This window comes from Leuresthes tenuis, unplaced genomic scaffold, assembly GCF_036924035.1.
Source record: "Leuresthes tenuis unplaced genomic scaffold, fLeuTen1.0.hap1 SCAF_7, whole genome shotgun sequence".
In the NCBI taxonomy this organism is placed as follows: Eukaryota; Metazoa; Chordata; class Actinopteri; order Atheriniformes; family Atherinopsidae; genus Leuresthes; species Leuresthes tenuis.
In genome coordinates, this window is record NW_027325361.1 from 25,967,705 (window position 1) to 25,983,035 (window position 15,331).

General features: G+C 40.7%; 1 protein-coding gene across 1 annotated transcript in view; it reads right to left on the reverse strand.

Moving 5' to 3' along the window:
* Nucleotides 1-15,331, reverse strand: part of znf644b (zinc finger protein 644b) — an 81,032-nt gene extending 65,701 nt beyond the window's left edge. Inside the window, 4 exon segments of the mRNA XM_072390287.1 lie at nucleotides 14,117-14,179; nucleotides 14,276-14,545; nucleotides 14,723-14,960; nucleotides 15,060-15,331. Of these exon segments, the coding sequence (XP_072246388.1) occupies nucleotides 14,117-14,179; nucleotides 14,276-14,545; nucleotides 14,723-14,960; nucleotides 15,060-15,331 (843 nt within the window).

The window sequence follows — 15,331 nt, forward strand, 5'->3', positions numbered from 1 at the left end:
TGTTGTTGTTAAAAGTCTGGATGGTCCTTTTTGTCTTTAATAAGGAGTACATAGCATCTATTTCTTAAAAAAAATATGTTGAATATTTATTGGTCCAATCATAATTCACACTTCCACTGTGTGAATGCATTGAAATAACTGTTTTTCAAACAGTGCCATCAGAAAGATCAGAGATCGCTGGTGTCCATTTTAGACTTGCAACCTGGCCTGTTACACAGTGAAATTCTCCAGATTGCTAAAAAATATATTCAATAATATTTTGCACTGTAGAGGGAGAAATATGCAGTACATTCTATCATTTGAAGAACATTGTTTTCAAATAGTCAAAATAGTTAAACAAATTAGTTGACATACTGAAATCCTCAGTCCTTGTTTCCTCTAAAACAATGATTTTGTTTTTTTTACCAAATGAAGACTAGAAACATCTGTTGACATCACCAGTCTGAAAAAAACATTGTATTCTATTTTACTACATTACCATCCCTAATTTGACCTTGTAACACCTTTTTTTTGGAATGTGTTGTTGGCCTGAATCACTGAATCAACTAACTTTTTCTGAGTTGAGATTGAAAGACCCTCCCCCAACTTTCGTTGTTACAAGAGCAAAAAATGCATTAACTTTACACAGCCTCTCATCCTTTTTTGAACACATCATTTAAGGAATGAGACTGAAGCTGACAAAAAAATGTATCCCCACAGGGTAATTTGAGAACATAACGTAATTTGAAATACTTTTACTTACTTTTGCTGTATTGCAGTGTTGCCATAGTGAGTATGGTAACTGTAAGAGGGCTGTTATTTTGTACCAACATATTCCAGTTTAGGTAATGATGGCAGAGCGTGTAGGAGGGTAAACTTGCTCCAAGCTTAATCTGCTATGATAAGCCTAAAGTCTCCAGTTTTAGGAGTATAAACAGTTTTCAGTCGGGAAAAAAAAAAACGCAGACAATAACTATGACAGTGAAAGGTTGATGTAAATAGTTATGTTTACAAGTATCTGTGGCTGATCAGCTGACATCCACAATGACCCTTTCACCCAAATGCAGTGCAGCCAGGAGTCTGCAGCACTGACAATGAATTATGCTTGTCTGTCCTGTCTGGAGGAGTCTCCGCTCCTCTGCCAGGAGTTCCCCCTTGGGAGTCTCTTCCTCCACACATCTGGATCACTGATATAATTTTCTTTCTCTACTCCTTTCTCCAGGATTATTAGAATTAATCTGCAGTAAAACATCTGTGATTCCCACTTTATTTCTCCATATTTTTTCCACTTTTCCCCGCAATGATTTGGTGTCTGCTCACTGAGCTTACAGCAGGCAGCCAAGTCTCTCCAGGCCACAGATGTTTTTGCTGCTCTGCATGGAAGAGCAGGTGTCTGCTGGACAGCAGGTAGACTACAGTTTGTAGTGGAGGAGAGTCCTAGGAATATGCCACACCCTAATTCCAAGCCATGAAAATCATAAAAGTTGACAGACGTCACATTCACAAACCCAGAAACACTTTCACAGTGGGTTTTTTTGGATGTTAATTTCATTCAGACCATATATCCATAGCAATTTGTGAAATAATAGTGTTCTGAAGCTCACTGAAATGAGTTCTTCTCCTCAGCCGTTTCCTGTTTACTTGGCTGAACGTGAGGATACATGTGACAGTAGTGTGTGAAAATGAAGATAGCTGATGCAATTCCTCTCTCTAAGTCACACACACCAAAATGGCTTCAACCTGGAAACATCTGGCTCAGATAAGACGTGCAGCATGTGCACATTCAAATCCCAACAACAACCCACTCAATTTACAGTGCGACACAGATCTCCACCAGTCAACTTGTTAAAGTGTATGATCGAGCAGCTCTCTCCTCGCTCTTTGCAGAGAATGTCTCTAACATTCAAACAAGGTTCAAGGAAAATGTGTGGGGGACATAGCAAAGACCCTAATTGTTGACTGTGGCTAATGTAATGGTTTAAATATGCTTTATAAAGTTTTTTTTTTGGGAGGGGGGGGCGCTTTTTTGTGTGTTGGCTGCAGTTTTGATCACAACACAGCTTGAATCTTAATGGTTGCCCATGTGATTACGTTTTCCCGTGGGAGCTGAGATTAGGTGCCCATGTGGTGCTACCACATGAGCTACACTGGCGTCATTAACCACACAATTTATTGCAAAGAAGGTCCCTTTCCATCTTGAGGCCACCTTAAGCATGTGGTCTGCATTTTTACACAACAAACTACATTTTCTTGGCAGATGCTGAAATCAGACTCAAGTCTGGGATGCAGACCTGAGCTACACTGGTATAATGTGCAGGCAGGCTAAATTCTGTTGGTAAATTGTCATGGATATATTTTATCAGTATCAGTCCCACTTAAATACTCTTAATCTGACCATCCTGGACAGATAGTATCTTTCCACCAGGCACAAATAAGATAAAGAAAACATCCGAAACCATTTCAGCTGAAATATTTTTAAGTCCTTCAGGTGAATTACTAGGATATGATAGAATATTCTGTAATTTGCTTTTCTTTCTTAAATTCCTAAAAGTGAATTCTATAGAGTAATATAGATGTTATAGGTGTATAGGACATATATAAATGGGGTGGCTGTAGAGGAAGAGCAGGAGGAAGAGCAGTCGCCCACCAATCGGAAGGTCGGCTTCCCCAGAATACATGTCGAAGCGTCCTTGGGCAAGACACTGAACCCCACGTTGCCTCCCAGTGTATCACTGGGGTATGAATGTGTGTGTGAATGATTAGAAAAAGCACGTAGTTAAGTATCTTGAGACGTGCTGTATGAGTGTGTGTGAGTGGGGTGAATGCGGCATGTAGTGAAGCGCTTTGAGTGGTCAGTTAGACTAGAAAAGCGCTATACAAGTACAAGTCCATTTACCATTTAATATTAAAAGGACATTTATTTTAAAGAGTTTACAATAACATATCAGGAAAGTTGAAAGTTTGATGCTGTTCGTGAAACAGGCTCTCCATTTGTGAGTAAGTGATCACTGAAGCCTCTGGATCAACAGCAGGGAGAGAGATGAAGCACAGGAGTGATATATCCATCTCCTGGAGGGCACTGGTGGAGCTCTCATGGGACTAGAAACTCCCCAGTGGGACAGCTGTTAATCTATCAAATCAAATTGGACTGTTCATGGCTCCAGAGAACCCACAATGCCCCAGTTGCCCATTTATGGTTTTGTAAACCAGTAACACGGGTTTACACATGTTATAAAAATTTTAAAAAGTAGTTATATTATTGCCATTTTAGTTCACGGATGACTGAATGTTCTTTTTATTAATCTTTTTTACATGGTACAATATGTTGTAGTTGATTCAAACATATTTTTTAAGAAAAAAGTGTTGGTAAAATAATGGAAAAAATTAAATTTATATATATTTTTTTTTTTACCACTAATTTGTATTCCATTCATAGCACAGGCATGTGCATGTAAAACATTGCCATCACTCATTTCTTGACATGATGGATACATACTATCATGTACAAAAGTACATCTTGGTTCAACTCTAAGACTTTACATATGTGGATATAGAAATAATTAATCTGGTCCATCAGGCATGAAAATAAGGTAAATGCAATTTTAGATTAACAACAACACATGACATATTACACAGTCATTATTTACTTAACAAAAAGCAGTGTGTGAAAAACTGCTCGACTCAGCAGCTTGTAGAACCACATTTAGCAGCAATACATTCAAGGAATCACTTTCTGGATGAGTTATCAGTCTTTCACATCACCGTAAAGGAATTTGGCCCATTCTTCTTTGCAATGTTGCTCCAGTTCATTGAGGTTTGGGGGCACTCTCTGTATTTCAGGTTTTGGCTTGTTTAGTTTCCTCTTTAGCTATATGCGTCTCTCTGTGTTGAGTAACAGCCATTCAGAGTGATCTATCTCGCTGACAGAACCCAATACCATCAACACGTTAAATAGGCCGAAAATGGTGTCATCACAGTCTGACAGAGCCAATGGTGCTTTACACTCCAATAAAACATGCGACATGCGACTCTGCGACACTCCTGATAGCCAACCGTGAGCTATCTGTATGGTTCCTAAGGGTGGCAGAAGCGCAGTGGTACCTGCATAGGCTAAAAATTAACCCTAGCTGACAGACTAGCCGCTGAGACATCCTGATCTCCAGCGGTTCCAGAGCTTCACCTGTTGATGTATTTACATCATAAACATTGACCAGCTATTCTGATTGAGAGAAGAAAATATGCTCTCTGGGCAAGGTTCCTACCTCCTTCTGTCATGTTAGATTTGAGGCAGACTGGATGCTATATTGACTAGCTGTTAATGGTAAACCAACTGATGGAGAGGCTGATCAAGAAGCTTTCTCTTTTTATCATGATCAAGAGCATCGACCAATGATCAGGCAGGTGGGAAGCACAAAGTTGTTACTGTGGAAACATAAACAATAAGAGTGTAATGTAGTTACAATAACTCTTAGTTTATTTTTTGGTTCCATGTCACTTCACTAACTCCCTGTCATTTCAGATCCTTCCTTTCTTCCCTGCCATGCTATCAACTAATTTCCCTCACCTGGGTTTCCCCACCCATCTCCTCCTTCACCTGCAGTCCATTTTCTCATTAGTTTCTCGGTATATATATACCAGTCCATTTTCACTTGATCCCTGCCAGATTGTCTTGTGTTGTATTTTGCCAAGCTCTCCAGCATTTCCAGTTCTGCCTTCTTGTTCTGACCCTGTTTTGCCTGTTTTGGACTACGAATACCTGTGTGCCTCCTGGTTTTGACTCTCCCTGTTTTTCTTGGACTAAGTAAACTGATCTTCACTTGCAACTCGCCTGCTTCTTTGTTGTGCTTTTGGGTTCTCTTTTGCCGGCACCAGTGACCGTGACAAAGAGAAATGTGTTCCACATGACTGTGCCCCTTGTGTCAATCAAATGACCATTCTGGCAGACCACAGTGAATGTTCGCCAGCATCGACAAAATTTTAGAAAAATAGCAGAGTCACAGAGTGACTTCCAGGTAAAATGATAAGAATATAATTGTTATCTTATGTTACTTTTAGATAGAAAGTGGGATTAACCTTTGGCTGCTTTGGAACTATATCGATAGCATTAGTTAATATTAAACTTCTCCATAACCTTTATCAGTCGATCTCTACTTGCAAAGTGGTACAAAATGGTAAGTGTGTGAGGTCATGGGCCGATCCCAGCAGTCTAGAAAGCTCATTTAGGTTGACATTTCTGCAACACAACAGACAGACATCATTAACATAACACCAAAATGGTTATGTCATCATATTCTTTTAGTGATGCAGGCCTTAGATATTTTAATGGGTTTTAACAATGTTACATTAAAAAAAGCAACATCTTGAGACAAGTATTGTAATACAAAGCTATGCTTTTATTTCACACGTATAATGGAGGTAATCATTGAACAAACAACAACATTAAACAAATTCAAAACCAGGTAAGTTTGGTTTTCATGGGATTATATAGTTGTCTCATTCTGTTGCATCCAAATCTAAATTCTAAATTCAAAAGCAGCACAAATGAGGCTCACTTTGAAAATTTTATACAGTTGCTGTAACTTGAATAATTGTCAATCATCATAAAAGCAGTTACGTCCAACCACCGCAAAAAAAAAAAAAACTGGGATATGCTTCACCCGCCCACTTCTGTGCAACTCCAATTTGATGCCTTAAATCTCACCCAGATCATGCAGTCTCTACACTCCTATCAAATTTAATACTAAGTCTATTGAATATGGAACACTAATTAATGTAATTTTCACCAACAGACCTAGAAAAAACACATCTGCAGTTTTCTATCAAAACGTTAGTGAATCTGTTAGAGTTTTTTCTCTCTCTCTCTCTCTGTCTCTCTCTCTCATATATATATATATATATATATATATATATATATATATATATATATATATATATATATATATATATCAAAAACGCTTTAGTCCCTGGATTAGCACTGAACCGTCTGAGCTGATCAGTCTAAAATACCTGCTCTGGCAATAATAACACATCCTTACATTTGCCTAATGTTATGAAATCTGAGCACATCGTAGTTTCAGATAAAATCACCATGGTGGATCATTTCAATAAACATTTGAATAAGTCTGGTCATGCCTTTGCTATTACTACTCCCATTTCTACTACCAGCCTTGCTGATTCAAGTTCAAATATTGATCCCTCTCTACAATCAACTCCTATTTCTGCTTATAACTGTTTCAGGAGCACAAGGTGCTTGAGGAGCTACTCAAGCTGGAGCCTCACAAATCAGCTGGACTTGCCGCTCTTGATTCCTTCTTCCTGAAGTTACCAGCACCTATCATTCATCTGTTTAACCTGCCCCTACAAACTTGTGAATTCCCCCAGGACTGGAAATCTGTGGATGTCACCCCTCTCTTTAAGGGGGATGACAATCTAGACCTAAACTGTAACAGGCCTTTCTCCATCTTGCCTTGCCGCAATGCCTTCATTAAGAAATAAGTCAACAAACAGCTGACTTACTACCTGGAATACCACAGTACTCTTACCCCCATTCAGTCTGGCTTCAGAGCCAGCCATGGATATATCTCTGCAAATCTTAAAGTGTTAAACAACATCATATCTGTCAGTGACAATACAGACTATTGTGTGGCTGTTTGTTGATCTGGCTAAAGTCTTTGACTCTGTTAACTGCAACATCTTACTCCGCAAGGCTAAAAAATATAGGTCTTTCAGAGGAATCTCTGCCATGGTTCTGGCTATCTGGCATGGTTCAGAAGTTACATTTTTGGTCATGTACAATCTGTGCAAGCTGTGGGTTACCAGTCTGATCATCTGCCCCTATCTATGGGTGTTCCTCAGAGTTCTATATTAGGTCCAACCCTATTCAAAATCTATATAAACAACATTATCCATGCTTCTGGTAGTTCTCACATCAATTTCTATGCCGATGATACCATTCTGTACACATCTAGCGCAAGCATGAATTCTGCCCTGACTTCCTTGCAACACAGATTCAACAGTCTCCAACATGCCTTCACCAACCTTAACCTTCTATTAAACACAAACAAAACCAAATTGATGATTGTCAACCGTAACTTATCTCAGACTGTCTGTCATCTCAATATCTCCTCCTTGTATGTTACAGCATTACAACTTGTCAGCTCCAACTAGTACTCTATTTAGGTATCTGGCTTGACAGTTCACTCTCCTTAGACATTCTTATCAACGTGTTGATGTGAATTCTCCTTAGACATTCATATCAACACATTACTTTTCCTTTGAATTTCCCTTTGAACACTCATCATTGTAATCTGTATTCACTTGTTAACTGGGCATCTCTCCATTCCTGCAGGTTGTTGCATTATTACCAATTCATTTACAAAACTATAATTGATAAAACCCCTCTATATCTTTGATTACTCATTACTCAACATTTCCAGCAGCAAACGGTAATTACACTCTCGTAATTTTATCACCACAATCATTCCAAAAGTCTGCACTTCCTTTGGTCATTTCTCAGTCCAGTTTTCTGCCTCTAATGACACAGTTGCAAAAAACACTAAAGCTTGTAAACACTAAAGAACATAATGTATTTATTGTGTGGGAGAATTGTCAAGTTTTTATTTGTTTTATGTTTTAGATTAAGATCAGATTTATTGTCATGCATACACACAAAATTTGTCCTCTGCTGTGACAAGGAGGTAGACTGACACCCCTCCCCACACCCCTCTGAGTTGTGAGAGAGGAAATTGAACTATCAACCTTCCAGTTATTGGATGACCCACCCTAACAGCTGAACCACGGCTGCCCCACATATATAAAGTAATCATGTAATCATGTATCGTGTTTCATGTTTCATGTATCATGTAATCATGTATCATGATTGTTATTTGGAATGTGCCCTTTGCTGGTGCCTCTTGGCCAGATCATTTCATAAATAGATAATCAGTCAGCATGAAGACAAGGATAAAATCCTTAATTTCAAAGTTCACTATGACCACTACATATAGAAATACAGCTGGATAAGATGTTGTCAGAACACAGAAAGATAACTTTGATCAATGTCGTGCCTTCTGCAGAAGTTAGGCCAAAATGGGGCTTAAGTAGCAGTGAGGCCTCAGACATTAAGGACTGTGGGAATACAACAAATGAAGTGCAGCAGGAAAGGGAGCAGAAATACAACAGCCTTCATACAGTTGCTCTGTCAAGGTTATAGAGTAAATGCTTTGTTAGGAGGAAGTAGCAGGAGTTATGAAGGATGTTTCCTTGACAGTACAAGGTCATTGACAGAACTTGGAGTTGAAAAACCCTGTCTGCAGATCACGCAGGCAAACTGAATATGATCATTGGCTGCAGTCTTCTGATTCTGATTCTGATTCTGAACATTTCAGCAGGCTAACTTTGGGCTAGATTGACACGTGTATCTGAAAGAAAGATGCCTTGCAGAAAATTAGGAAATCATTAGCAATAGTAGAGATAGACAAACTATCTATTGTTGAAAGGCAATGCTTTCTTTCAAACCTAAATCAGAACTCATAACAGACAGACGGAAGTCCTCTAAAGACCTTGAGGAAAAGTTCTGGCATTTTTTAAGAAAGTTTTAACTCATAAATCTTCAAAGCTGTTTAAATGGCAAGAGTCACTCAAAATGGTTGGTTATATATTTGACCAGGAAATGCATGGAAGGAGAATTGTATTATTGACCAAAGTAAGTACAGAAAACATTCAAGACATTCTGCGGCTTCTGACACAAGTGTAGCCTAGAGGTCTGTTTCACAAAAAAGGTTTAATGAAAACTCTGAGTTTTCCGTTTCACAAAGGGAGGTAACTCAAACCAGAGAAAGACAGGTAACTAGCCTGTTTCAGAGAGAGAGGTAACTTAAACTCTTGGTCAGTTACCGTAGTAACAGACTCTATAAACCAAACCTGGTCGGGACCAGGTTTTTCACAGTAAACCTCGAGTTTCTCTCTGTCTCCGCCCTCTTTCAGCCACACACGCCATTTGATTTCCTCATTCATTCAGTCAGCAGGTGAGTTTTGGCATAGCCTAGTTCTTCTAGAAGTTCTGGAAACCCATTAGGCACAGTAGGAGGTGACTTTTTTCATGAACATGGCATGTCCTTTTGAAAATGATCCCGTGGATGAAGGTGCAGCATTACTGCACAGAGAATTAAATATTCGTCAGGAGATGGTTATCAGACCACGCATAGATGTTTTAGCATTTCCAGACATTTATCTTTTTGAGCAGCACCATCAGAATCTGTTGGGACAAAAGAAAAAAAAAGACATAACTAACAAATAAATATTTGAATGAATAGGCTTTAAAAATATATCTATAGGCCCATTACAAGGTACTTGTGTCTTGTGGGGTGGACTCAGAGGATGAGCTCCCTCCAGGGATTCCCTCAGCCACTGGCCTTCCAATATTCTGGCTTAGGGTCAGCTCCTCTGCTTCTGTTAGAGGTGGCGGTGCTGGGCCACCACCCATTTTACGGACATGCCTTCTTTCTGTTGGCTGAGTTGAAGTCTGTGTTAGTTTAAATAGGCTTAATTATTTAACAGAATATGATATAGATTAGAAGACATTTGTGTGTGTGAAAACAGCATTATGTTGGGATAAAACAACTGTACAGTCAAAAGTTCACTTAATATTTACTGTATTTTCCGCTCACCTGATTATAAAGCGCACCTCAATTATGGGGTCCATTTATGTACTTAACCCATACATAAGGCGCACCTGATTATAAGGCGTACTATTACATAATGTTCTCTGATTGGTTTATCGCTGCCAGCACACGTAGTGTATTCCCCCTGTGTCAGCGGGAAATGGTCCGACGGTCAAGGACAACATCGTCGGTCGTTTTTACACTTATAAACTTATAAACTGCACATCGGTCTGCATCACCCATCTCAGACTGAAGAACAGGCACTCACTGGGACATGGGCAAAAGCATTAATGATGACACGATTCAATTGCTAAGTATGAGCTCGATACAATCTTCGCCCCATTCAGAGTGAGTGGCTGGGATCTGCCTAACCCTGGATTTATACCGAACGCAAAGCGAGTGACGGAAGTGGCCAGTTGCCTTTCATTTCCAATGTACGAGAGCCAAAAGGAGCAGCAAAAGTGAATGTAGCAGTGAGCAGCACGAAGAGAGAGCGATGAGTGATGCGGAGGGCGGTGGGTGAATACTCGGCGCTCCCCACAGTAAGTTCAAAATGGCGGTATCCGTGACAGATTTTGGAATCCAGTGCACACATAAGGCGCACCGGATTATATGGCGCACGGCCGATTTTTGTGCGTCTTATGGTGTGGATATACGGTACTTTAAAGTGTAAAACCTGATCAAAATTAGGTGCCTCCATGTCGAGGTCTTACCTCTTTGACCAATGTTTTTATATTTCATCTTAAGCTGTTGCCAAGTGCACTTCTCCCCTGCGGGATTGCACCTAAATGAAATAAATGAATAGGCTACCATTCAAGCAATTTTACCCTGTAATATTATTGTGATTGCAAAGGAATACATTTAAACGTACAAACTGACCTGAGCAGCAATGTTCTCCTACGCCATCTCCCTCTCTTTTGCAGCTGCAGCTGTGTTGCACTTCTTTCTAAAAACTTGTTGAAACTCGCTGTATGAGCGCATTAAGATTTCCAATTCGAGGTTGGTGAAAAACGTAGTCCTCCTCTTCCCTGTTGCCATGGTGACTTGTCAAATCGGGGATCCATTGAATCTGGCTTTTTAAAGTTGTGGCGCACGTGCTTAACTCAAGGTGAAACTACTCAGAGTTGACAAATCTAACTCAAATCAGCATTTCTGGACCTGGAAACTCAGAGTTTTCTATCTCTGAGTAGATCAGCTCAGAGTTTAGGATTAGACTCAGAGTTTGATGAACCTGCTTTGTGAAACAGACCCCAGTTTACTGCACTTTTTCTTTAAGTTAGATAATGGTCATTCTGTCAGATGACACTGTGGTAATAAAATCATGATTTTATTAGAGCAGAAAAGCAGTCTGGAAATATTTTAAGCGAGCACACTTTGAATCTTTTTTTTTTTTGGCTGATTATGATTTCACAATTTCTGATGCAATTAGTTGTCTGGCAAAAGAAATACAAAAAATATTTGAATGAGAGCAGCTTTATTGTGAGTTTTAATATATATTAATATACATGTATTAATATACATTTACTGTTTTTACAAAAAATTTTTAAAAACATGGAACTCCAGAGTCATTCAACCCCCAACCATATTATCTGGGTGTGTTAATCCAGCTTCGGGAGCTTTGATTTCATTCAAACAACATGTTTACATGCAATTTAAAAGTCCAGTCTTGGTCAGACTGTTTTTTCTTGTAAATGTTCTTTTTGAATATGAGCAGCCTTTGTTGAGGGCTGCCACACCTAAGCCTACCAATTGGTTCTAATTGGTCTTAACTTTTGGGTTTTGGCCACCCAATGGATACCTTACAGCTTGACAAGATGGATTGTTATTGTAAGATGGATAGAGTAAAGTATCGATCCATCTATTTTTGTTGCTTATTTGGTACAAGCAACCTCCCTCCTGGGTCTATCCCGAGACTTCATCCCATTAGAGATGTCTGAAACACCTCCCCTCGGAGGCATTCAGAAGGCATCATGACAAGATATCCAAACCACCTCAAGTATTTCTGCTTTGTCAAAATAGATTTGATTCTTGCTTGTATCTAGTTGCATAAACCATTGTTATGACTATATTTAAACCCTAAATAAACTAAAGCATTCAGAATTTACTAAAGACCACCTTTTGTCTTTAGTGGGGGAGGGGTAACTGGGTAATGCATTAGGAGATCAACCACTGCCTGTGTGTCTAGTAAATCTCAGCACTGCCCAGCAAGGTCACAGTACTCTACTCAACATCATATCCATATCAAATTTATAGCAGCACTGAGGTGTTAGAATGCCAATAAATCCCCCTCATTATTGGAAAATGCCGAAAAAAAATTAAAAGTGTATGCGCATTAAACCGAACAGCTGATACAATCAGTTACATCTGGTGGCCTGGGGAGGTCTCACAGGAGCAGAAGAATGTGTGGTGTTTTTGATGAATGTCAGCTTTAATCCTGTGTATGTGACATATTGATCATGAGGGATTTATAACATTGAGATGTACACATAAATCTGAATACTGCATGCTTAGTTAAAACAGGGCTTCATGTTTCTCTTTCCTACGTTTTAAGGGTGAAATTATGTGCAGCTGGGCTCCGGCAAAGGACAGCAACCTTCACAAAAATGTGAGACCTAGAGCTGTTGACACCTCCATAAACAGAGGTCCTTGTGAATAATTAGTTTTGGGTCCTAACCCCGACTGTTTTTACTATACTGACCATATAGGGTGTAGACTCTTTCCAGGGCAATGGAGCATGGCTGGATCTGCAGAGTGGGGACAGTACTGTTTACATCAGAGCAATCAGCCTAGCAAGAGTTTTTGTAAAAATCTCTGGACTTTTTTCCAATAAATTTAGCAGGCCTGCTGCCCCACTAACAGCCTCCAGTAAAAGTAGAAGAAGCAGTGATCTCAGTGTGAGAGGTGCTCTGTCTGCATGGAAGAGTCTGTTATTAGGATTACCAGATGAGATGAGAAGTCCTCAGGGAGTCTTTATGGTGATGTGTCTGTGGAACTTATCTCAGCCCAGCCAACATAACAGGCCCCTTTTAGGGATACCTTCATACTTGTGCTCTGCTATTTTTCTTTGCCAGTCACAAATCCAAGATTAGTTCCATATTTGTCTTTCAGCTACCCTGAAAACAGATATCAACTTTAACCTGCACACTGCTCTTGCTAAGCATCTCTCTTTCAGACTGATTCATACCACGTTTTAGGTTTGTTTTGCTAGCAGCAACCACTCACTAGCTCTATTATTCTATCCTGTTTTGGGGAATAGAAGCAGATAGGTAGCAGATAGATCTCCACATATATTTGTCACAGCAATTAATCACTCTACTCTCTAAAGAAAAGAGTCAACAACGAGGAGAAGCGATTCTAGTGCCCGTCCACACGAGTACGCAGCCTCACCCAATATCGTTTTGAAAAAAGTCTCCGTAAACATGGCGTCGTTTCCAAAAATATCTGCGTCCGCACGGATTCACTGGCAACGACCCAAAACGCTGTAGTACGTATGCCAGGCCTGTATGTGACGCTGCCACACCAATACACTAAAACCGGAAGAGAAGCTGTGGAGCATGCATATAAAGGCATAGACATATAAAGAATCTTTATAATGTCTATGTGTAAAGGTAGTACAAGCTTGTAGTCTGCCATTGTTGTTGTTGTTATGACCATAGACATTATAAAGTTTGGAAAAATACAAGTACAATGGACTTTTTAAACTTTTATTCTTTATATGTCTATGATTATGACGTGTCTAGCGGTCTTGAAGATCTGAGGTTAATGGTAAGAGAGGTGGGGCTTATACGTCATTGTTTCTGAAAAATCCACTTTTGCTGTCCACACGACTTCGGGCTAAACGGCGTTTTAGGATTTTTCCACTCTGGGACCTGTTTTCAAAAAATACCGGTTTCACACCTCGAAAAAGCCAGATCCGTCTGGACGAGAGGCCCAAGTATTTATGCGGATTCGACAAAAATGTTCTCGTGTGGATGGGCCCCTAGAGTCTGTTGGGGCCCTAAGCAAAAATTCCCAGGGGGCTCTTCCGACCAGTGTTCATCACCATTATGTTATAAATAATCTGACACTGTGGAGTTTGAAGAGAAAGAGATGGTGTTTCGGTAAGTCTCTATTATTTATTCTTCTCCTTACTCCACTTAAAATAAAACTGTAAAAACTGACAATAACTGACATCAACTGATAGAACATACATTTTGTTTTCATGACAACAACCGTTGTCATGGAGACCAGAAATAGAATGTTATTTGTGTGTGCGTTCTAATTCATCAGTGTCGCCACACAGCTCCCCCCAGAACACACATAATAATATCCCAAGTCGCAACATGCATAAACCAGCAGAAAAACAAACAAACTACAAAACAGTGTACATTGCAAAACCTCAAGTACCTGTTGGGCAATCTAACTTCCCTACCCCTACGACTATGCCTAATAGACTTTAGAGGTGAGGGAGGAACGGGTAAGGGTAAAAGCCTAACATCAGGAATAGGGCTGGGAGGGCGGCCGCGGCGGGCTGGGCGAGCCAGCTCAACTGCGTCATCCTGGAACACGTGAGCGGGTTTCAAACGATCCACCAAAACTCAGTACTGACCAGTCCCTATCTCGATCAGAAAATACTTAGGCCCCACTTCCAGTACGCGAAAAGGACCATCATATGGGGACTCCAGGGGAGAACGGTGTGCATCATGGTGGATAAATACATATTTGGCCGACATAAGGTCCTTGGGAATGTATGATTGAGGAAGGCAGTGGTGCGCTGCCACAGGTGAGAAAACTCTGGCCTCGCTCTGTAAACCAGACCTCCCTGTGAAACTAGGGCCCAAACCCAGAACACTAGAAAGGAACTCCCCTGGGACCCTCAAAGACTGACCTAGAACCAACTGAGCAGAGGAAGAGTGCAGGTCCTCCTTAGGAGCAGAGCGCAGGCTTAACAAAACCCATGGCAACCTGTCGACCCAGCTACTGTCAACTAAATATGCACGGAGAGCAGCCTTCATAGTACGATGAAACCGCTCGCACAGTCTGTTGGCTTGTGGGTTTTATGCAGTGGTCCGGTGAAGTTTGACCCCCAAGCTCCCAGCTACCGCGTTCCACAACTCAGAGGTAAACTGGGAGCCCCTATCAGATGTCAGGTCCAAAGGAACCTCGAACCGCGACACCCAGAAATAGATGAAAGCCCGGGCAACCTGTGATGACGTTGTGGATGACAGGTGAACTGCCTCAGGCCACCATGTGGTCCTATCCACCATGGTCAGGAGGTGAGTAAAACCTTGAGATGGGGGAAAAGGGCCGACTAGATCGACATGAACATGTTCAAAACGTCTGTCAGGAATCAGAAAGGGCCCTAAAGGAGCTTTAATGTGACGTTGTATCTTTGCACGTTGGCATGCTATGCACGTAGAAGCCCAAGTTTAAACGTACTTCCTAAGGCCGGTCCACACAAACTTGGCACCCACCAGCTTAACTGAAGCTTTAACCCCAGGGTGTGACAGGGAGTGAACAGCATCAAAAACATGGTGGCGCCAAGCAGCCGGAACCACCGGGCGTGGCTTGTCCATTGAAATGTCACAAAAGAGTGTCACACCGCCATTCTGAAAAGTGACATTTTCCAACCGCAAACTAGACTCGGCTGTGCGCAATGCCTGCATCTCCAAGTCCGTCAGCTGGTCTGCAGCCATCTCAGCATAATCCAT